General features: G+C 34.1%; 1 protein-coding gene across 4 annotated transcripts in view; it reads right to left on the bottom strand.

Annotated features, from left to right (window-relative positions):
• Window positions 1-22,885, bottom strand: part of Ku80 (X-ray repair cross-complementing protein 5 Ku80) — a 98,271-nt gene that overhangs the window by 36,778 nt on the left and 38,608 nt on the right. For all 4 annotated transcript variants that reach the window (XM_035362810.2, XM_035362812.2, XM_035362813.2 and 1 more), the window contains exons 5-6: window positions 7,712-7,861; window positions 848-962 (exon numbers count right to left, since the gene is read on the bottom strand). In XM_035362810.2, coding sequence (XP_035218701.1) covers window positions 848-962; window positions 7,712-7,861 — 265 coding nt within the window. The remainder of the gene's footprint in view (window positions 1-847; window positions 963-7,711; window positions 7,862-22,885) is intronic.

The raw sequence follows: 22,885 nt of genomic DNA, 5'->3' as shown, positions 1-22,885 counted from the left end.
CTTGACATTAACAACTTATGAATGTGAGGGAAAATATTAAACACTGATTATGATAATTTGGCATTTTTGCCTTATGGCATTTCAGGTAACTAATAATCCATTTGTGTATATCAGAAGTTCAGTATAAGATACTAAAATTTAAATACCAATGAGCAATAACATTTAATTTCTCGGTGACATAATGAGTTCAGTAATGTAAGAAATAGCCTTTTTTGACACTTGCAACTCTGATACATAATTGCAAAGATTTTAAATAGTAAAATAAATTTGAAAACAAAAACTACATATATATCTAAAAATAGCACAATATATTTGAATACTATTTTACAGAAATCCAACTGATGAATAAATGTTCTATTGCGGTCACAATTCACTTGGGATTCCAATCGTGCATATTTCTAGAAAAATTTTGATACCATTTCGATAGAAACGAACGTAGATGATTGCAGCAGTGTCTTAACAGGATGAAAGCGTAAACAAAAAGGAAAGAGTGTCGCAATATCTCAGAGGAAGAAGGAAGGGAGTCAAAAAGTTTTGCCTTACAATTAGTTTGATGTGGCAAGAGACATCTGCATTAAGTGTTACGTAGGGTTGCACGATTAATTTGAATGACACAGTTTAGACTTATAGCACTATTTTTAAGATACAGAGACAAAGTCCCCAAACTGAATAAAAAACGAAAGTGGTTACAGCGAATTAAGATTAGAAGTTTGCTTTTATATTTTTTATTTTACATATACATATTAAAATACAATTTTAATGCAATTGTGAGAACATAGGAGGTAATTTTCTGCATTTTACCAACACTGAGAAAAAATATTTTATCATATCTTTTGACATTAATTACCTTTAGGTAGGCACTTATAGGAATAGTTAAGTTAGTTCCAATGTCCAAATTAGCATTCCAAGGTTGAGGCTGAACTTTCTTCTTCTGGTAATAAATTAATGCAGGCAAAGCTTCACTGCAAAATAAAATGAATTATAATGAAAGAGACAAATATTTTTACAATGAACAGTAATAAAATAGCATAAATGACTACACATATTTAAACATGTGCAAAAACTAATTACTGAAGATAATAAGAAAGTACAGGTACTTCCTTATTATAGCAGCCGCCAAGAGTGAATGACTGAGCAAACCACGATATCTTGCACCATGTTCTTATACCTCGCTATACATGTTACATCTCAGATGATTAGATTAAATTTTGGGGGCCGCTATAATAAGGAAGCACCAAAGTGAGTTGTGGTTATGCAAAAGATGAGTCATTTGCTTGTACAATTCATTCTCAAAACAATACAAAATTGCACCATTTTCTATGATCCAGCCAAATTACCATCTATTAGTCATACTACCATATTAAGATAAACCTTGAGTTACATCCCAAGTGAAATTGTAACTGAAAATAACATACAACAACAGCAGATAAAATAAAGCTGAATAAATGAAATGTATAACAAAAAAATTGGATACATCAACATCTCTGAAGTACTGATAATACAAATCCAGCTATCAATATTTCCTCTCTATGTTGGGCAGCAATCACATCCTTGAGAAAATATAGTTTTTATTGCATATTAACATTAACATTTAACAGCCAAAATATTTTGCATACAACCGTTTTATTCAAATTTCAATTGATATCAGTATTCCGAAATATTTACATCAATTGATGTTTTATCATATAATCTGTTTTGTAGATTTATAATAAAGATTGGTTGCAGATCAACATCAGACATAAAGGGTCCAGGAGAAACTTTCAACAGTTAGTAGCTTGTACGGCCTTGCAGTGAATATAAAACTGAGCAAGGTAGAGTGGTGAAGGAAGGATATAATTTTAGCTACAATGGAGAAATGGACTGAGATGCATTGCATTTTTGTGATTGAAAAACTTATTTCAAAAGTGTTGACAATATGGCAGCTACGCAGCAGAAGTTTGACAGCAATTCAACATTGAGAGGCATGGAAATGTACCAGAATGGCACATAATTAAGTTGATCATTTTCATGCTACTGCAAGTACCACAAATAAGAAGCCAACAGGAAAGATGCGGTCAGTGCAGACACCAGAAATTTTTGAGAGGATACAGAATGCACATTGCAGAAGTCAAACAACAAGAATTAGTGCAATATTTGTGAATTTTGCAGGACTAGTTTCGAGTGTTTAGCTACAGAACCATCTTCCCCAGCTGCCTAAGTGCAAATGAACGAGATAAGATATAGTGATAAGATAAGAATAACTGGATAGGAGTTAAGCTACTGGCACCATCTATTGATGAAACAAGAAAAATGAAACGTAATTTTCTTTGAATGCTGAAGGTCGAGATGGATTAATAACACTAATTCCAATTCTTCATCAACAGCACTAATTCTAACACATTCAGCCTTTAAGGAAAGGAAATTATGTTTTGGTTTTCTTGTTTCATCAATAGATGGTGCCGGTAACTTAAATTCTGTCCAACTATCCTTATCTCGTTCATTTGTACTTAAAAAAATCTCTGTCATCTTCATTCACAGAAATCTGTAAGAACACTTTCCTTATATTTGAAATAATGAGTACCTTTTTCTCTCAAAATTTAAGCAATATTGCTGGGAACCATTCTAATTGGCTCTTCTAATTTCTGCCAAACAGTCACTTAGGGAAGAAAATGTTTTCTTTTCCCATGATGCATCAAATGATGTCAAGGAATTTTCATTGAAAACTGGTTGATGTGGAAGGTAAGATATTTCCCCATCTGTTTCCTTATTTGGCACTTCTTCAACCCCTCCCAATTGTACCCAGTATTAAATTACCACATTCCAGTCTTTAAATCTTTCTTCTAATCCAAGTTTCTTTGTGGTTGAGATTAATCTCTTTTCAACAGCATTTCTATTGACTGGTAAATTGTCTCAATCATTGACCCATGACAAACTGACTTCCATATCTACCATCATCATTTTTCTCAAGATCATATGAAAGTGATCAAATACAGCTATTTCCAATTCTACTGCTTTCACTGGGATCAGGTAAACTTAAAGTACATCATTTCTACAAATTCTCTCAATTATTGTTGTGGATTAGCATACTAGTTATCAAAGATATAGTACTTTGAAATGAAATCCGGTTTGTTTATCTTGCCTATAACAATCCATCTAAGTAGTGCCAGTACCACAACGAGACCGGATGACAAGTAGAAAATGTTTCCAGTGAAGAGACTTTCAGCACAGTCAACTCCAATCAAAAATTCTATGGGTAGGGAGTCTTTCTACATCAGTTAGATTGATGCCTCTACCCTGTAATTCAACATCCAATGTCTTTCTTGAACACTAGGAATGTGCCCACAAATAACTTGCTGGTAAAGAATTTGTATTTTGCAACAGTAATTCTTCTTTAATACTCACCAAGACTCTGGAGCATTTATGTTGCTTTCTAGAGCTAACACCACTAAACACAACTGAATCATAGCTAGGATTTTCAGAGCCTGGGAACAACTGAAGATTTCATGCTACCTCTTGCTTGCCAAGAATGGAAAACATTTAATTCTAAAATTGCACAACATCAATTTGCACCATCATGTATGCAGCACCCAGGGACAGATGTCCCTCCTTGCCTTCTTCTAGCTATGCCACTGAAACACAAAATATGTTAAATTTTCACTTGAGCAGTCACCTCCATTTGTTTTCTGGTAGATTTAAGAATACACAACTGTTGTGATCCTGTGTCAAATAAGGCTTTACAATTCTTCTCTTCCCATTTGCTTTTCCAGACACTAGCAGAGTTTGTGCAACTTCTGTTTAGCTTTGGTTAGACGACGTTACATTTTCTTCAACATAACAAGTCTCTGAATTAACCTGCTTATCATTATTAGACAGTTGAGGACATAATATAGTCCACTGCTTCCTTACACAAATTATATATGGCAAACATTGGCTTTGCAAATGTTTGAACAATGCCTGATTTTCAAATATACAAAACAGGTATTATTTTTCTTTAAAATATCTCTTTTTTTCTTAAAAGGCACTTTTTGGCCTTTAAAGCTGTCTCAAACATTTTCCCACAGAATACACAAACAGTTTTACAATTTTAGTATACAATTCTAGATTGTTAGCCACTGGAACAGAAATTTTCGCTTTTTTCTGTACTTTTGATTTTTATTTGAAATTTCATGTGATTTAAAACCAGCTTTAGATAAAGAAATTTGTTCCTTGCCTTCAACTTCCACACAAAGAAATGACAATAACTGGGAGAGTTTATTGCCACAAGTGTCTTTTTCTTCTTTATTTATCATTGTATTATGTAACCAAACCCTTAACAAAGTTTTCAGAAATGCGCGATTCCACTAACGCAGGGTTTCTTAAACTGTGGGTCGGATCCCGATCGGGGACCTGCAGCAGGGGCGGCGCCAAAAATTTTAGCAGTTTTGATATTTCTTTAACTTATTATAATAATTTTAGAATAGCCAAATATTTTTACACAATATATCTGAAAATAGATAAAGATAAGACAATACAGACAAAAAAAATTTTTTTTGATGTATTCTTTTTACAATATAAACATTCATTTTCCTTGCTTTGCATATGACACTGTCATTTCGTCTGTTACTTATTTCAAATTTTCACATTCTTCTATGTCTTAAAATAAGAAATTAAAGTTAATGACCTAAAACTGCAATAGTATATTACCAGTGAAAAAAATTTCGGATTTGCACAATACTTACGGGGGGGGGGGTCCCACAAAATTTTTGCAAATATTATGGGGTCGCAAAAAAAAATCTTATTGATAAAGAGGGCTTGCGACTGAAAAAGGTTTAAGAAACCCTGCACTAACGGAAATAACATGGCGGCATACTTATCAGTAGTTATGCCAGTCACTTTTAAAGACCTCAAATGTGACTCCAGTCTATCATACAGCTAGCTGCACGATGTTCCTCTTCTCTTTCAAGTTCATAGCACTTTTTACTACCACTGATAGCAGTTCTCAAACATAATACTCAAAAAGTACTTCTCCATAGCCAAAGCTCATTATTAAGTTGTCAATGCCCTAGTTAGCAGCAGCTATCTATATGGATTGAGATATCTGTATGGTTAATGGATAGTTATTTTGCATTTAATATGATTAAAAATATCACAAAAACGTCAGTTAGCCTCAGCCATTTGAAAGTGAAATTAAAACATATTACTTCTTTTTTATGGCAACAGCCACTCGCAAGCTTTTATTAAATCTAAACTTCTGCTCGTTCAAATTTCATATGCATGTTGGAAAACTAATAAAAAATTAAATAGATGCAAATGAAGCAGATTCTCCTTAGGTTTCAACATAAAACTGTTATACAAATAATGAAGAAAATTTAAAATTTAACTACACAAAAAGTTCTAAATGAACTAGCTTCATTTTCAAAGAAAGAGCTAAATAGTATTATTACACTTTTTGAAGAACACCTTTTTAAAGACAAAACTGGGAAAGAAATTCAAGAGATAAGAATCCCACAGATGTATAGACATAATTGCAATAAATTGCATGACTATGAAGAGAGGGCAAATGATTACAAGTGAAATCTTATTATTCTTACCCCAAGAATAATGACCAAACTTGTTTTTACTCTAGCAGTGCTACAACAGTTTTACTTTCAATAACTTTACTAGTAACAAAACTGGGCAAATACTATGTGGGTTATCCAGTTCCCATCAATAAGTAACAAATGAAAAAATTGTGTTCCCAGATTCTTTTTAGAATAGAGTTAAATTTATAATTAAAGAAATGAATCATAAACATCTTTAAAAATAATTAGCATTCAAACAAATCCCAAAGAAAACAACTAATAAATTAAAATATTAAAATTTCAATAGCAGCAAAAGAAAATTCATAAAAGGGATGTTCAAATATGACTACACAACAATCAAACAGGAATTTTATATCCATTTGTAATATAATCCACTAAATAAGGAATAAAATAGTACATTTTCAATAGTGGCAAAAGAAAATTGACAAAAGGGCTGTTCAAATATGACATAAATAACAAAAACATAAAAATCTTATATCCATTTGTATAAAATTTTAACCTTTTTGTAGCGTTCGAAATAGCCATTAGTACACAACTAATGAATGTCTCTCAAAAAGCTTATATCTTACAGTTCTTGCATAAAATGATGAACGACTGGCCTACATGTTTTCGATGTACATGCAATGTTTCACATGTTTTTGAATTTGATATATTCAATGCATTTACTTGCCTTTTTCTTCACTACACCTTATTTATATACAATTCATTTTCATCACAGTTTTCCGAATCGGTCTCTTTTTCCAGCTGCTGTTTTTCCTGACTTTTACACTCCATTTTAAAGAAGACTAAACCTAAAACACTTGTTAATATTAAAAAAGGAGATGGAATTAAAGATCTTCTGTACGTAACAACTAACTCTTTTGGTTAATTTGTAATGTCATTGCTGATTTATTACTTTACTTTATAAGGATTTTAAGTTTTACTAACGTATACTTTATTTTAAAACTTTACTCTCCCCTCTTATTTTTCACTTCCGGCTAGAATAAACACGGTTAGTTTCAGTACGCAAATTGACTCTTAAAGTATTTAAGTTGCAAAACTGTTAAAGTATTTAAGTTGTGGCTTTTAGCCAAGAAGGGTTAGAGAGAGAGAGACTTCTCGCCACCTTACTTCATACATGCTTTTCAGTCAGTTGCTGTCTACATTTAAGGGCAGAAATTTAGTACTCTTGATACTGAAGACGTATTGTAGTTTTCCTGCATTCTGTGTACTACATACATAAAGATTAAAAGGCCAATCTTTGTGTTAATAGTCTTTGTAAAGCATTTGAGTTTAGTTCTTACTTATTTTAGTCAGTTCGTAGCTCTTATTTTTTTACATTCAGATCACAGGTAGTGCTCTTTGTATCCCGAAGTGCGGGAAAGGCTATAAACTGTGAAGAATAAAGGGTAATTAAACCCTTCCCATCTGTGTCATATCTTCTACAATTTCAATAGACATAGCTTAAAGTAAATTCACTGTTTTACTACTCAGGACACCCACAGGTTTGCCAAAGCCATTAGACAAAATACTAGTTCTGATAGTAGTGCTCGAATTAAAAAGGGTGGTGGATGATGATTCTCCACACACAGGATTTGGCAATAGGGTCGCCTAAAAACTCCAGTTGCCCTTTAAAAGGGGTAGTATATAAGGTATTTCTCCTGCCTTCTTAGCATGCCTTTGTAGTGTAGTGGTCAGCACGCTGGGCACGTATTCAAGAGGTCCACGGTTCGAGTCCTATCGAGGGCATTGCTCATTTTTCATTTACCTAGCATCGAAATAACCTAATGTCTCTACACTATTAGTTATCAGTTACCAGTTACTGTAGTTAATATTTTTAAACTATGCATATCCTATATAAACTATGCATATCCTATATAAACTATGCATATTCTGATAACTTTACTCCCATCAAAAACTTTTCCTGCAGATTATCTATAGTGTAACTGCAACTGTTGCTAGCCTATGTGAAACAGTTAGTGGATGCTGTATATAACCAGTACTAGGCAACACGAAGCATTTAGTAAATACTGGATATAAACAATGTTAGCCAGTATAAAGGATTTATCAGATGTTGGATATGAGTGGCACTAGTTATGAAAGAATTAAACTATGCTAGTTTTAGGTTAATAAAATAAATTTCTAAAAGGAAAATACAGATTTCAAAGAAAAGACCTTAAATACAATCATACCTAAAAGTGTATGCTTCACCATTTACTTCCCTGAGAATTTTCCAAATAGCATTTTCAGTCGTCCCCTGATCAAGGTTTCTATATATTTTCTGATCAAGTTGGAAGACATTTTGATTGGTCAGTGTCTCATCAGATGCACTTATAGGTCCACTGCAAAAATATATTACATATTATAAAATTTCAGTGACAATAATAATAAAATAAATAAATAAAAAGAAAATCTGAAAGGTTTTAGATTTTAAATTACGTACAAAGGGGTGTTTTTGTAACATTTTGTGATTTACCTTTATTTATTAAATATCATGTTCTTCGCACTTAAACCATAAAATTCAGTTCAATGGTAATATTGCAAAATAATTTTAAATTCAGCATACCTTTAGAATTTCCGACACATAGTCTCGCACGCTGGAGATAAAAATGTTTTCCTGTACAACATTGCCATTGCTTGCTTTGAAATCACTACAGTTTGTTAATAAAAAATTCATTAATTTTTCCAAAAATTTGAAATTGATAATAAAACAAATTCCAAATTTCGGCTTCCAGATGCCCATATTCACAGTAGGATTACGGCAATAAAAAATTGGATGGCTCTAGGTACTGTTATTTTATCACAATGTGAGAAACATTCATACATTTATGCTGAATTTTTCATTATTAAATTTCTTCAAATATATTACAGGGTGACACTATTTGCTGGCAACAGTTTGAAAAGTGAAACGGACATTCCGAGTGATTCGACGGAAAATCGCAAAATAAAAACAATAGTTCCTCGGGGACAAAGCCTCTTTGGACAAATAATAATAATAAATCCTAATATTTACAGTTTCTCAGAACTATACACAAAAGGTAAAATTATCAGAGAAAAATATATGCCTGGCTAATGCATATATTTTTTATCTCTTTGAACTTTTAATTGGGAAAATAATACATCCTAAGATCATAGCTTCCAATTTTGAAAAATTAAAAACCAGGAAGTTTTTGTGCTGTGCAGCAATACAACAATGTTAAAAGAACTTCAAATTGAAAAATTTCACAATCTCTTTATGATGGATGAGTCACTCAGATAAAAAAGCTAATAATACTATCATACTGAGGAGCAAAATGTTAACTTTTTTGAATTTTATTCTGTGTTTTTAACTGATTTTATATGCTTATGCAATTTTATTAAAAATTTATAATGCTAAAAACTCCAACAGGGATTGAAAAGCTTTCATTTATCAAAATTATGTGATACAGGTTAAATTAAAGTGTAAATCGAGAAAATTAAATTAGTAACACAACATTTAAAGATTTAAAATGAAATTAAACACTAAAATTTATCTGCCAAACATTATTTAACGATTATAAAATGTTTTGCATATTTCTGGTGAATTAAAATGGATAATACTGAACAGAAACTAATCAGTAAATTACGCAGAAAATCCACGGCTCTGGAGTCAGAGTCGGAATCAGGCAGATTTTGGGGTAAAAAGAGTCGGAGCTGGAGTCGCCAAAAGCATGTCGACTCGGACTCCAGTTTTTCTTGGACAGTTTGAATTTGAAATGAAATTAAATTGAATCGAAAAAAAAAATTAATGACTAACAGAGTTATTATTTTTTTATTTATGGACTATATAAAAATAAATATTCAGTTATTTTTTATTTTATTGACATATTATATGACATATATGTAGATCCAAAACACTGAATTTTGTTGGATGATGAACAAAATAAAAAGGCAAAGAAAGTCATCGATGAACTTTCACTAAGAGTGAAATTATTCTTAGAACAACAGAAGTATTCAAATCAGGACAGTCAGACTGCAGACATTACAACTGAGTCTCTATCATCCTCTTCCAATGATGAATTAGATTTTGAGAAATAGTTTTGGATAATATTAAAAAGGCTAAGTCAAAGTGAATGAAATTAAAGAACTAAGAGCCTTTAGATAAAAAAATGAAAAAATACTAACAAGATTACTTGAAAAATAGAGAAATATGATCACTCTTGCAAGACACCTCTTTTAGAACTTACCTATCTTGAAAAGTTAAAATAAGTAGCCCCTAACAGTAACAGCCCTTCCTCCTATTCTAGTTAGTGTGGAAAGACTATTCTCAGCTCTGAAGTTTATCAATCGGATCTACGGTCCTCTATCAAAGAAGATCTTGCTAAAGACATACTGTTTCTTGGAAATTACTAATGCCAGTTTTTCATTTCATAATAAATCCTATTTAATATAAATAATCTGCTATGCCATCAAATTTTTTTTTTCTGTAGCATCAATTACTTCTTTTATATTTAAAAACAATAAGCTGTAACACATGTGTATATCTTTACATCTTTCTTGATTTCTTCATCTTTTCTTGGAAGGATGAATCTTAAATGTATATGAGGGAGTCAGAGTCTTCAAAATTCCAGGAGCCATAGTCAGACTCCACAGCCCTGGGAAAATCACTAGGTATAATTTCAAGTCTCATATAGAGATGACAGATTTGCATTTTTTTACTAATTTGTTATCAAAATTTTCTTTATAGCATTTCCTTTTGCGTCAACATTTAGTGATCAACTGAAAGGGATATAATTTAAAACAAATAAAAACAGAAAGAATCCGAAATTTACTAGAAGCAGTGGAGATGAGATGAAAACTCAGAAACCTCCTGGTTTTACCAATAGGGTTGGTATCTTCCCATGAGCACTTCTTAAAATAATTTGAAAGATAAATAAGCTATTACATTATGCTGCAAGGCAGGAAGTTTGAATGACTGTGCCCAGTATAAGCTAGGAAAATGACACAAGTGAAAGATAATGCATTTGCTTGTGTATTTTTCCCTTTAGCATTTTAGCAACAGATTCTGAAAATTTTTAAGATATTGTCATAATTTTTCTTGTCTAAAGTGACTACTTAAAATCTTGCTAAACACAACAAACCCTCGAAATTTAATTGTGAAATTTATTCTAAATCTTTCCCTTCTGATTTTTGAAATTGATACCAACTTAATACAAGAAACCAAACAGTAAGACAAGCACAAATTGATATTCAATGTACATTCACCTTCTCTAATTATTTATGAATGATGGAGAATTCAAACAACAATCAGCGTTACATTTGTAAACTTTGCAGGACTAGGTTCGATTGTTCTGCAGTTAAACCATCGAAACTAGTACTCAAATTTACAAACACAATGCTGATTCTTGTTTGACTTCCCAAATAATCATACCCCCTTCAGGAGTCGACGCAGAGAACTCTGTGAAATCCTGGCTAGGATCTGTACCTAAGCAGTCTCGGCCATGGGGGCACATATGAGCTTGGCAGTTCCCTATGACTTGTGGGTATAGCAGGAAACTGCCCCCGGATTCGTCTGGGTGGGCCACCGGGTAAGGAAGGATGAATCTTAAATGTAAGACTCATTAACATCGGGCTTTTGGCACCCTGTGTAGTACTGGCAGGTAGCATTTCTGACGACTAGTCAAAGCTCCAAGCATGCACGTCCCACTTTCTGTGAAACCCAGAAACCAAGAGTGGTGACCCAGTGTGCCCAGGAGGTAGCAGTAGCTCAATGAGAGAATCTTTTTTCGGTAGTGTTGGAGCCCGGGCAGTAGCAAGTGAATATTCCTTACCCCTCTCTAGGGAACTTCTGACTGATTACCCGCCTTATACGGAGGTTTTATGGGGTTACAGTCCGTATAAATTAAACGTGTCCATAAATTAAGTTGGAGGTACACATAATTAGATGACAATTTCTTCAATAATCATCATTAGGCATGAAATTTTAACCTATTTATGGATGATTTATGCTTAAAAAATAGCAGAGACAACAATAAGAATAGATAAGATTAAACTTACAGGAAAGTCGAAATGGAATATACCTTATTAGATATTGTAATATTAATATTTCTGTGTATTCTTATTGGAGGATGTTATTCTTATTGTAAGTTCTTTTAAAGAAATAATATTGTTATAGTTATCTGTAGCTTATTAAAGACTACTTTCCATTTGTTATTATCTCAAGCATTAGTTCCGAAGGGGATATTAGTCTCAAAACGGGATTTTGCATTCATTCAAAACACTGAATTATATTGTTTCACTTTTCAAACTGTTGCCACCAAACATTATCGCTCTGTATTATATTTAAATAAATTAGATAATGAAGAATCTGTATGAATGTATCTATGTTTCTAGCAGCCTGAAAAAACAACAGTACTTAGAGGCATCAAATTTTGAAAGAGTCCTCCACCCAAACATAGGCACCTGGAAACCCACATTTGGAATTTGTTTTATTATCTATTTCATACATTCATACACTGTAAAAATTTAATAAATTTTTTATTAACAAACTCAACAATTTCAAAGCAAGCAGTGGCAACACTATAGGGAATTTTAAAAAAATTATTTCCAGCAGGTGAGACTGTCTATCAGAAGTTCTACAGAAGTTTTTAAGTATTTTGTGATTTTGCTGTTGAATTGAATTTTATGCACCGTACATGCCAAGAATGTGATATTCAATAATCAAAGTAACCACACAAAATGTTAATAAAAACACAAAAAGAAGTTTTGTCAAACCATCTTAGTAAGAAAATTGAACACTGATAAAACAAACTGAGAAAAGACTGAAAAAAATTAAAAAAAGCATGCTAACACTTAGCATTGCATTGGATATTCTAAACAAATGCTCCTTTTACAATTTTTGCAGATTTGCTATTGATTTGCATATACAGTCAGCATGCTGAAAATGATGCTTAATAATAAAGCTTAAGATACAAAAAGAAATGGGTTAGTAGGAGTGACTGCAATAGCAGAGCGGTGGACTTGCAAACTCAGCGAGAGAATAAAAAACCTTAACAAATAATTTTCGGCGATTGTTAAAATCTGATCCCTTTCATATTTTTATTGCTTATATATTCTATTTTTATTCAGTATTTATATTTGTATTTAAAATTTTAAAAGTTCTTCCCCTCTCAATATATTCATCACTAGAAATAGCAAAAGAGTAACATAAAATTTTGAAATGAAGAGAAGGCTATATTACTAAAGAGACATTTTATTTCATGTAAATGAATTATGGAAATGAGTTATGTGAGGTAGTAGATAGAATATGGAAGAAACATGTAGCATCTTTTTAAGATAACTGAAATATATCTTTCGGGAAAATGTCACCTTTTTAAAATTATAGTATTTCCATTAACTAGAAAAGTACTAATTGGGACAATAATTTATAAAAATAAACCTTTCAAAACTAACCAATAATTTTTTTAAAAAATACGGTGATCAAAATTTTGAAAATAGAGTAATATATCGTTTTCATAAAAGAAAATACTCTTTTAGAATTTCTAATGAAACAGCTTCCCAATTTAAGTTATTTATTTAAAATTCATTACTTTAAAAAGGCTGAAAATTTCCCTTCTGATTTTTGAAAAATACGAGGGCTATCCAGAAAGTAGATTACGTTTTGGAATAAAAAAATAAACAAAGTATAGGAAACAAATTTTATTATATACAGATGAAAGCCACACTCAAATACTACTTTTCTACATAGTCACCATACAAATTAAGGCATTTATCGTAGCGATGTACGAGCTTGGAAATTCCTTTGTCGAAAAATTCGGCCGCCTGCGCCTTCAACCACTTCGTTACCTCTTCTTGCAGCTGTGCGTCGTCATCAAAACGCTGCATAGCCAGCCACTTCTTCATTGCTGGGAATAGGTGGAAGTCGCTCGGTGCCAGGTCGGGACTGTACGGCGGATGAGGAAACAACTCCCACTTAAAAGATTCAAGAACTTTACGAGTGACATTTGCCGTGTGGGGCCGGGCGTTGTCGTGAATCAACAAGATCTTAGAGCTCAACATTCCTCTGCGCTTGTTTTGAATTGCTCTTCTGAGTTTTTGGAGAGTTTGGCAATACCTTTGAGAGTTTATTGTAGTGCCTCTTTCCAGGAAGTCCACCAAAATTACACCTTTTCTGTCCCAAAAAACAGTCGCCATCATCTTCCTTGCCGACATTGTTTGCATGCATTTCTTGGGTTTTGGGGGAGAACTTGTGTGCCCCCACTGCATTGATTGCAATTTCGTTTCACAGTTCACATGTTTCACCCATGTTTCGTCACCAGTAACGATGCGATCGAGTAAAGAGTCACCATCCTTATGGTAAGCGTCCAAAAAGTTCAACGCTGCAGCCATTCGCTGATTTTTGTGGTCCTCTGTCAAGATTTTTGGAATCCATCTTGCACAAAACTTGTGGTAACCAAGCTTTTCGCTGATGATTTCGTGCAACAAACTTCGCGAAATTTGTGGAAAACTCAAAGAAAGTTCCGTTATTGTGAAATTTCGATTTTCACGGACTTTAGCATCGACTTTTTCGAGAAGTTCGGCGGTCACTATGCTGGGTCTCCCACTTCGATCTTCGTCGTGAACATTGGTTCGGCCATTTTGAAATCTTATGACCCACTGACGCACTCCACCTTCAGTGATAATGTTGTCCCCATACACTTCACGAAGCTGCCGATAGATTTCTATTGGTTTACAGTTTTTTGCAGTCAGAAACCTTATTACTGAGCGCACCTCGCAGCTCGCGGGATTTTCAATTAACGCAGACATTTCAAACCGTCACAGTATCTGAATGGAGCACAGCACGAACCTCTCACTAGCACGGCTAGATGCAGACTGAGCTGCGCAACGCTCTGACCCCAAGATGGCCGCGCTAGCCCCGCGCCTAGCGGACACAGACGGAAACGTAATCTACTTCCTGGATGGCCCTCGTATCATTATAATAACTAGGAAAGTTTATTTTTAAGATATATGACCCAGAAGATTTTATTATTAGATATTAGAAAGTATGGTATTGCGGGTGGTGGAAGATGCTTTTTTGCTCAAGATTTCTTTAAAATTAGCGCAATTATAAGGAATATAAAATTATAAGGCAATAATAAAGAAGTTATGAAAATAGTTTAGTCTTTTGGTTTATCCAAATCAATCATAATTATTTCAGTTAATTATGTACGCACCAGAAATCACAGTACTTAAAAAAATATTAAGCAAAAATGATTATCACATAAATAAATTTCAGTTTACAGCAACATACATATGGCCCATTTTCAAATTTTTCTTGCATATGCTGTCCCAGAAGAAAAGAAAGAAAATTCCAGATAAATTAATAGTTTTAAAGTTTAATTTGAGCAATGCATTGCATAAAATGACTACAAATATATTTCTACTAGCGGGCTGAAGCCCTCTTTTAAATGTTCGTTTTTAAAAGAATTCCCATGTTAAATTTCTGACGATTTTAACCAGTTTATTCCCGTATGCATCCAGAAGGTACTGCATACACGTTACACATGCGGAAAATCATGAAAACACACATTCAGCAAGCCCGTTCCCCGGGATTCGAAAGTTGCACCGAACTACCAGTTTTGAGCAGTTTTGCGCCGGCTGCACCCGCTTTATTCCCCAATTCATCCAGAAGAAACATCACACATTTGTTACACATGCGGAAAATCATGAAAACACCCATGCAGCCAGCCCGCTCGCCGGGATTCGAAAGTTGGACCGAACTACCAGTGTTCAGCGATTTTGCGCAGGCTTCGTCCACTTTATTCTCGTCTGCACCCAAATGATACCGCATAGACGATACACATGCAGAAAATCACGAAATCACCCATGCAGCCAGTCCGGTCGCTCGGATTCGAAAGATGGACCGAACTACCAGTGTTCAGCGGATTTGAGCGAGCTGCGCCCGCTTTATTTACGTATCTGTCCATTAGATACTGCATACACGATACACATGCCTAAAATCACAAAACACCATGCAAAACACCTTTCGCGGGTATTCGAAAGTTAGACCGAACTACCAGAGTTCAGCGCTTTTGCTCGGGCTGCGCCCGCTTTATTCACGTAGGCATCCAGAAGATTCTGCATACAGGATACACATGTACAGAAAGAGGCGCAGCCCCCCCCCCATCCACCTAATCGATTTGATTTTATGACTACACATGTATAAAATCACGAAAACACCCATGGAGGCAGCCTGTTTGGCGGAATTCGAAACTTGGACCGAACTACCAGTGTTTTGTGGATTGGCGCGGGCTGCGCCCACTTTATTCAAGTATGCATCCAGAAGATACTGCATATACGATACACATGCGGAAAATTAGAAAAGCCTGCTCGCTCGCTAGAATTCGAAGGATGGACCGAACTATTAGTGTTCAGCGCGGCTTCGCCCGCTTTATTCGCGCATATGTCCAGAAAATACTGCATACATGATAAACATACCTAAAATCACGAAAACACCCTCGCTAGAATTCGAAGGATGGACCGAACTACCAGTGTTCAGCGTGGGCAGCGCCCGCTTTATTCGCGTATATGTCCAGAAAATACTGCATACACGATAAACATACCTAAAACCATGAAAACACCCATGCAGCCAGCCCGATCGCCTTTATTCGAAAGCTGGATCGAACTACCAATGTTTAGCGTTTTGCACGGGCTGTGCCTGCTTTATTTACATATGCATCCACAATATACTGCATACACATTACACATACGGAAGATTACGAAAGCACCTATGGAGCCAGCCCGTTCGCCGAGATTCGAAAATTGGACTGAACTACCAGTGTTCAGCGATTTTACTGCTCAGGCTTTTTGCCAAGTGTAATCGCAAAAATTTTCGGATATTATATTCAAACAGTAGATTCGTTATTAAAATTCCTTTTGATAAACTTTATCATAATCACACACAAAGGTGCATCAATATATATATTAATGTAATTAATCAATCATAATTATTTATAATAAGAAAACTTTTCATATACCATGTCCGAGCAACAGAAATTCAATTTAAAACCCTGAACGAAAAAAAAATTTAATCAGAATTTAAATAAATAGTTTAATTATTATTTTTTTGCAATTAAAATTTCTTAATTAAAATTTACCGTAATTTCCGGAAGAAAGGCCGCATCAGCGTAAACGCCGCACTCGAGAAAAATGGCGGGAAAAAAATTAAAATTACACAGAAACGCTGCAATAGATTAAATTGCGTGTGACATCGTCGTGGGCCGTATAGATGCAAAAACTCAACCTAAGTCCTGATATATGACATACCAGTTAAGAAAAATGCATGAAATGAAACCATAACTCAAAAATAAATTAAAGGTAAGAAATGTATAGCTTCTGTGCAGTTTAGAGACATTTTCAAAAATTTTCCACTCCCTTCTTACTTAAAAACTATCCAACAAGTACTTGTACCCAAATTGATGGGATCTGTATTTGGCAGAATGCCAAGAAAAATCCATTCATCTGAAGGAGAAATACGTCAGAGTTCGTTATTGCGAGGCAGGTGGAGTCGTGTCCGCCTTTGAAAAAAATTGCAGAAAAGGCAGGGGTGGGGAGAGGATGGGTCCTGGAAGATTCATCGAATGGAAGAGGAGAGAGACTATTCAAACTGATGAGAATGTTGATTTGAAAGGGGGAAGAATGTTATTGTTCTGAGATATCGTTTAGGGTGAATAAGGCATGTAGGTCCGTTCAAGGGAAAGAATGTAAACAAAATAACGTTCGCAAAAAGCAACTGAGTGGTCTTTTGTGTGGGAACAGCACCAGTCTATGCACAATGACAAGGCCATCCAAACTATGTACAATGACCATCATAGGAAATATTTTATTTTTAGTGCACCTAAACGCCACATGGGTAGAAACGCCGCACCCGCTGAAAATTTAAGTTTTAAACACGTAAACGCCGCGGCGTTTCTTCCGGAAATTACGGTAATTTAATATTAGCTTTATGCGAACAGAGACATTATATTAATGCACTTATATATAATAACAAAAGCAGTGAATTATTACGTAGCTCAGTAACACAAATGAGCAAGCTGATTTAAGATATTAGAAATATTAACTTGTATTGCTCAAAGTTGCTTTTCTTATTCCGATCCAAAAATCACGAATTGTTCGAAAAGTGTACACAAAATACGTATCTTGGCAACAAACAGTCTGATCGGCTCGCAATTTACAATCTTATAATTGCCAAATTTTGAAAAGAGGTTTGGTCTTTGTTCCAGAGAAATTGGCAAATTAGAAGATTAATTAGCATAATGAATAAAAATGCTCCACTACGTTAATTTCATCCCTGGCGAATGGCCTTGACGATTCCCACAACCGAATGGAAACCAGCTTCCTCCCTCAAAACCTGTCGCCTTCGATTCCCAACCTGTTCCCAAAGATATGGGAAGGGAAGAAAAAGGAATATTAGGGTGTTTTTAATTACCCCCCTAATTCGGCTCCTAATTTGCAAATCATTGTGGAATCAACGCCATTAGTCGTTGTATCCTCTCGCGGCTTTAAAATTCAAAATTTCAAAGAAATCGGCCGGTAAGTTCCCGAGTTACCGATTTTTTGTGCATTTTTTGGGCTCAATTTCTCTAATTAAGAAAAATTCATATCTTGTGAACCAATAATGCGATCCGCTCCAAATTTAGAAATTTACAACTCATAGATAGTCAAATGAGGGATGTCCTTTGTTCTAGATGGATTGGCAAATTAGATGATCAATTAGCATAATGATTAAAAATGCTCCACTACGTTAATTTGGTTCTTCACGAATGGCCTTCACGATTCCAACTGGCGACCAGATACAGCTGCAACCCCTCAAAACCCGTCCCCTTCGAACCCCAGCCTGTCCACAAAGATATGGGAAGGAAAGAAAAAGGAGTATTAGGGCGTTTTTAATTACCCTGTTAATTAGGCTTCTAATTCGTAAATCAGTGCGGAATCATAGCCATTGGTCATTTCATCATCTTGCGGGTTTAAAATTCAAAATTTCAAAGAAATCGGCTGGTAAGTTCCCGAGTTACCGATTTTTTCTGCGATTTTCGGTCTAATAAGCATATCGGCTAATTAAAGTCGCACAAAGATACAAATAGCCAAAATGGCGAGCCACGGACATTCTGAATCAAACGGTATGCTTCGCTAAGCTCTGCACCCAGCCGATCCGGAGGGGTTGAGGTTACAAACACACAAACAAAGGCAGACAGATTTTAATAGTATAGACAGACTTTAATAGTATATATAGACAATTTAAAATATTAAAAAAAAAAAAAAAAATCAACTGAACATTTTTAGATAAAAATTTAGCAGATTAATAAAAATAATTTGTCTTCCACTTCATGTCAAGTCCGTTACCTTGAGATTATTTTACACCCAATTAGTTTGTAAATCTTCCTAAAGGGGGGCAGTACATAATCAAAGTAGTCAAACTTAGCTTGGCTAGTTTATCAATGTCACTCAATATATACTGCCCTTTTAAACAGATTTACAAACTAATTTCGGGAAAAATCTCAAGGTAATAGACTTGACATGAAGTGGAAGACAAATTATTTTCAAGTGATCTATTACAGAAAAAACTTCTGTAATTAATTTTTATCATTAATATAACACACTTATAGTTCATACTTAAATTAATTAAACTTCTTTATTTTAAAAAATAAGTTACAAAACAAAGAGCAACCACTTTGCTTTGCAATAACAAGAAACTTGAAAGGGACAGGCATTTCTGCCTACGATTACACTTTTTAAAATTTATATCTAAAAATTTTCAATTGATTTTTTTATATTTTGAATTGTAGAAACATATTTATAGTCATCTTTATGCAATGCATGGCTCAAATTAAACACTAAACATAATTTATCTTGAATTTTCTTTCTTTTCTTCTGGGACAGCATATCTAAGTAAAATTTGAAAAATTGTAAGCTGTGAAAAAATGCATACAAGAAGAGATCAAAATTTTGTCGTAGCTATTTTGCTATTAGTATTCTTATTATCTGTAATCTGCTTGTATATGTAAGTAAAATTTGAAAATGGGCCAGAACTCTCCTAAATGGCCTGGTTTATTGATTCATTGGTTGCTTCATTGAAGAAGCAATTAGCGAGGTTTCCTCCAAAAATTTAAAATAAATTTTCTCTGACCCTTGTAACAATTTATAAATAAATATTTGATTAGGAAAGACAGGTTGGCTAAAATAAGGTCTCAAAGGACAATCTTTTGATTTTTGATACGAACAATTCTTTGTACAGTCAAAAGTCGTTAATCCGGGCTCGTCGGGACTTCGGCGATTCCGGATTATAGATCATCAGTTTAAATCTCGTAAGATGGCATGCAAAAATTCTAAAATTAAAAATATGAAACCGTAATTTATGAAATAAAGAGCAATTCTGATCTAAAGGGTATCAAATTTTACAAAAAAAAAAAAAAAAAAAAAAAAAAAAAAAAAAAAAAAAAAAGCTTAATATTTATTTGTTTACTTTATTAAACATTTCTTTCAATGTAAGTTGTTTAAGTTGCTTCGTTTTATGTGATAATACTTTCTCTTTAATTCTATAAACAGACATATATTCTTGTTCAGTTAGAAAGCTCCGCTGTTAAAGTCCCGTTAATTGCTGTGCCGAGAATACCGACTAACTTGTCAATCGAAATTTTTTCGTTTTCACTAATCTCTCTGTCACAATCTTCATGTCTTTATCCATTTTTTGCAGCAATTCCACTTTTTGTTTGATGGACATCGAAACATACTTTCGTTTTGTACGATCCTTTGGGAGCTCCAGAATCGGAAATTTTACTTGACTTAATCGAAAGTTCAAGTTTACTTTTATAAAATTGCTCTTACAGTCTGCAAAAAATAATAAGCCGGATCCAATTCGAAGATTAAGGAACAACGCAATCATCAACATTAACGGAAATAGATAATTAGATAATTTTAGCTTATACCGTCCGTTATACATAAAACGCGCATGCGAAAACGTTTTTTGTGCTTGCGCACACACATATGCGCAGTCGTAAAATGTCTTACACGCACACGTAAACGCCTATGCGCATGTGTCAACGCGGCGCACGCGCAGAAAGTTTTTAGCTTTGAGGTCCGGATTATAGATCATTCCGGATTATGGGTGTCCAAATTAACGACTTTTGACTGTACTTACAAATAACAACATTAATCTTTGAAAGGGACATATCTGTTCTTTATGAAATCTAAGGAATTCAAAGAGATGAATAATAAAATTAATGTGCATTAAAGCGAAATTTAATAAATTAAAATTTTGCGGTAATGCACAAACATTCAGTAACCAATCTGGGAGCTGATTACATCATGCATAGAATTAAAATTATTTAAATAATCATTCATAATAAAATCATTTTTAAAACAAATGCAAAACTAAATTGCATTTTAATATTAACTAGCCATAAATAATGTTTAAAACATTAGATTAAATTTGTAGATATTAATAAAACCAATTACTCTTTAAATAAGGTGATGTCATTGATTACATCTTTCACAACATAAAATTATATAAAATACGAGGGCTATCCAGAAAGTAGATTACGTTTTGGAATAAAAAAATAAACAAAGTATAGGAAACAAATTTTATTATATACAGATGAAAGCCACACTCAAATACTACTTTTCTACATAGTCACCATACAAATTAAGGCATTTATCGTAGCGATGTACGAGCTTGGAAATTCCTTCGTCGAAAAATTCGGCCGCCTGCGCCTTCAACCACTTCGTTACCTCTTCTTGCCTTCCATCTTGCACAAAACTTGTGGTAACCAAGCTTTTCGCTGATGATTTCGTGCAACAAACTTCGCGAAATTTGTGGAAAACTCAAAGAAAGTTCCGTTATTGTGAAATTTCGATTTTCACGGACTTTAGCATCGACTTTTTCGAGAAGTTCGGCGGTCACTATGCTGGGTCTCCCACTTCGATCTTCGTCGTGAACATTGGTTCGGCCATTTTGAAATCTTATGACCCACTGACGCACTCCACCTTCAGTGATAATGTTGTCCCCATACACTTCACGAAGCTGCCGATAGATTTCTATCGGTTTACAGTTTTTTGCAGTCAGAAACCTTATTACTGAGCGCACCTCGCAGCTCGCGGGATTTTCAATTAACGCAGACATCTCAAACCGTCACAGTATCTGAACGGAGCACAGCACGAACCTCTCACTAGCACGGCTAGATGCAGACTGAGCTGCGCAACGCTCTGACCCCAAGATGGCCACGCTAGCCCCGCCCCTAGCGGACACAGACGGAAACGTAATCTACTTCCTGGATGGCCCTCGTATTATAAACAAAGTTTTTATTTCAAATAAAAATGCAAAATTAAATTCATTTTTAATATTTAGAAGCCATAAATAATATTTAAAACATGGAATTTATGCATAATAAAACGCATTATTTTAAAAATAAAATGACAACAAAGTATCGGTTACCAAAAATAACTTATCCAGCAATGGGTTTACCATAAGTCGTATTACTCGCCAAAATCCGTGCAACCGTCTACCAAAACAGCACCAAAAATTACAATGAAATAAGCTATATTTCTTAATACAGTCAAAAGTCATTAATTCGGACACCCATAATCCGGACCTCAAAGCTACAAATTTTGTGCGCATGCGTCACATTGACGCATGCGCGTAAGACCTTTACGGCTGCGAATTTGCATGTGCGCATGCGCAAAATACGTTTACGAATGCGCGTTTAATGTATAACGGACGGTATAAGCTAAGCTCTAATTATCTATTTCAGTTAATGTTGCAGATTGCATTGTTCCTTAATCTTTGAATTGGATCCGGCTTATTTTTTTTTTTTTTTTGCAGACTGTTAAAGCAATTTTATAAGTAAAGTAATTAATAAGTACTTTATATTTAAAGTAAGCTTGAACTTTCGATTATGTCAAATAGAATTTCCGATTTATATTTACTAATATGTAACGGATCTACAAAGCGAAAGTATGTTTTGGAGTGCATTAAACAAAAGTGGAATTGCCGCAAAAAATGGATAAAGACATATCCTTTGTTTATCTTTAACGCCACGCGCAATGAATTCGAAGTTGATCTGTCAGCACTATCCTTATCTTCAGGGCAAATGTTTTTATTTTATTTGGCTTATAATTGCTTACTAAATGTAGTATTTCATTTAGATATACTCCGTCTTTGATATGATTTAAATCAAATGCCTCATCATTATAATTCGTTTCCGATAGCGAAGAAAGTGACGGAGGTTATTGAAAACAAAAAAATTTCGATTGACAAATTAGTTGGTATTTATTCTCGACACAGCAATTATAGGACTTGAACGGCGGAATTTTGCAACTGAACAAGAAATTATGTATGTTTATAGAATTAAAGAGAATGTATTATCACATAAAAA

This window comes from Stegodyphus dumicola, chromosome 1, assembly GCF_044657685.1.
Source record: "Stegodyphus dumicola isolate Sdum_Otavi_A_Nest chromosome 1, ASM4465768v1".
Lineage (NCBI taxonomy): Eukaryota > Metazoa > Arthropoda > Arachnida > Araneae > Eresidae > Stegodyphus > Stegodyphus dumicola.
This window is presented reverse-complemented; position numbering and strand designations above follow the sequence as displayed.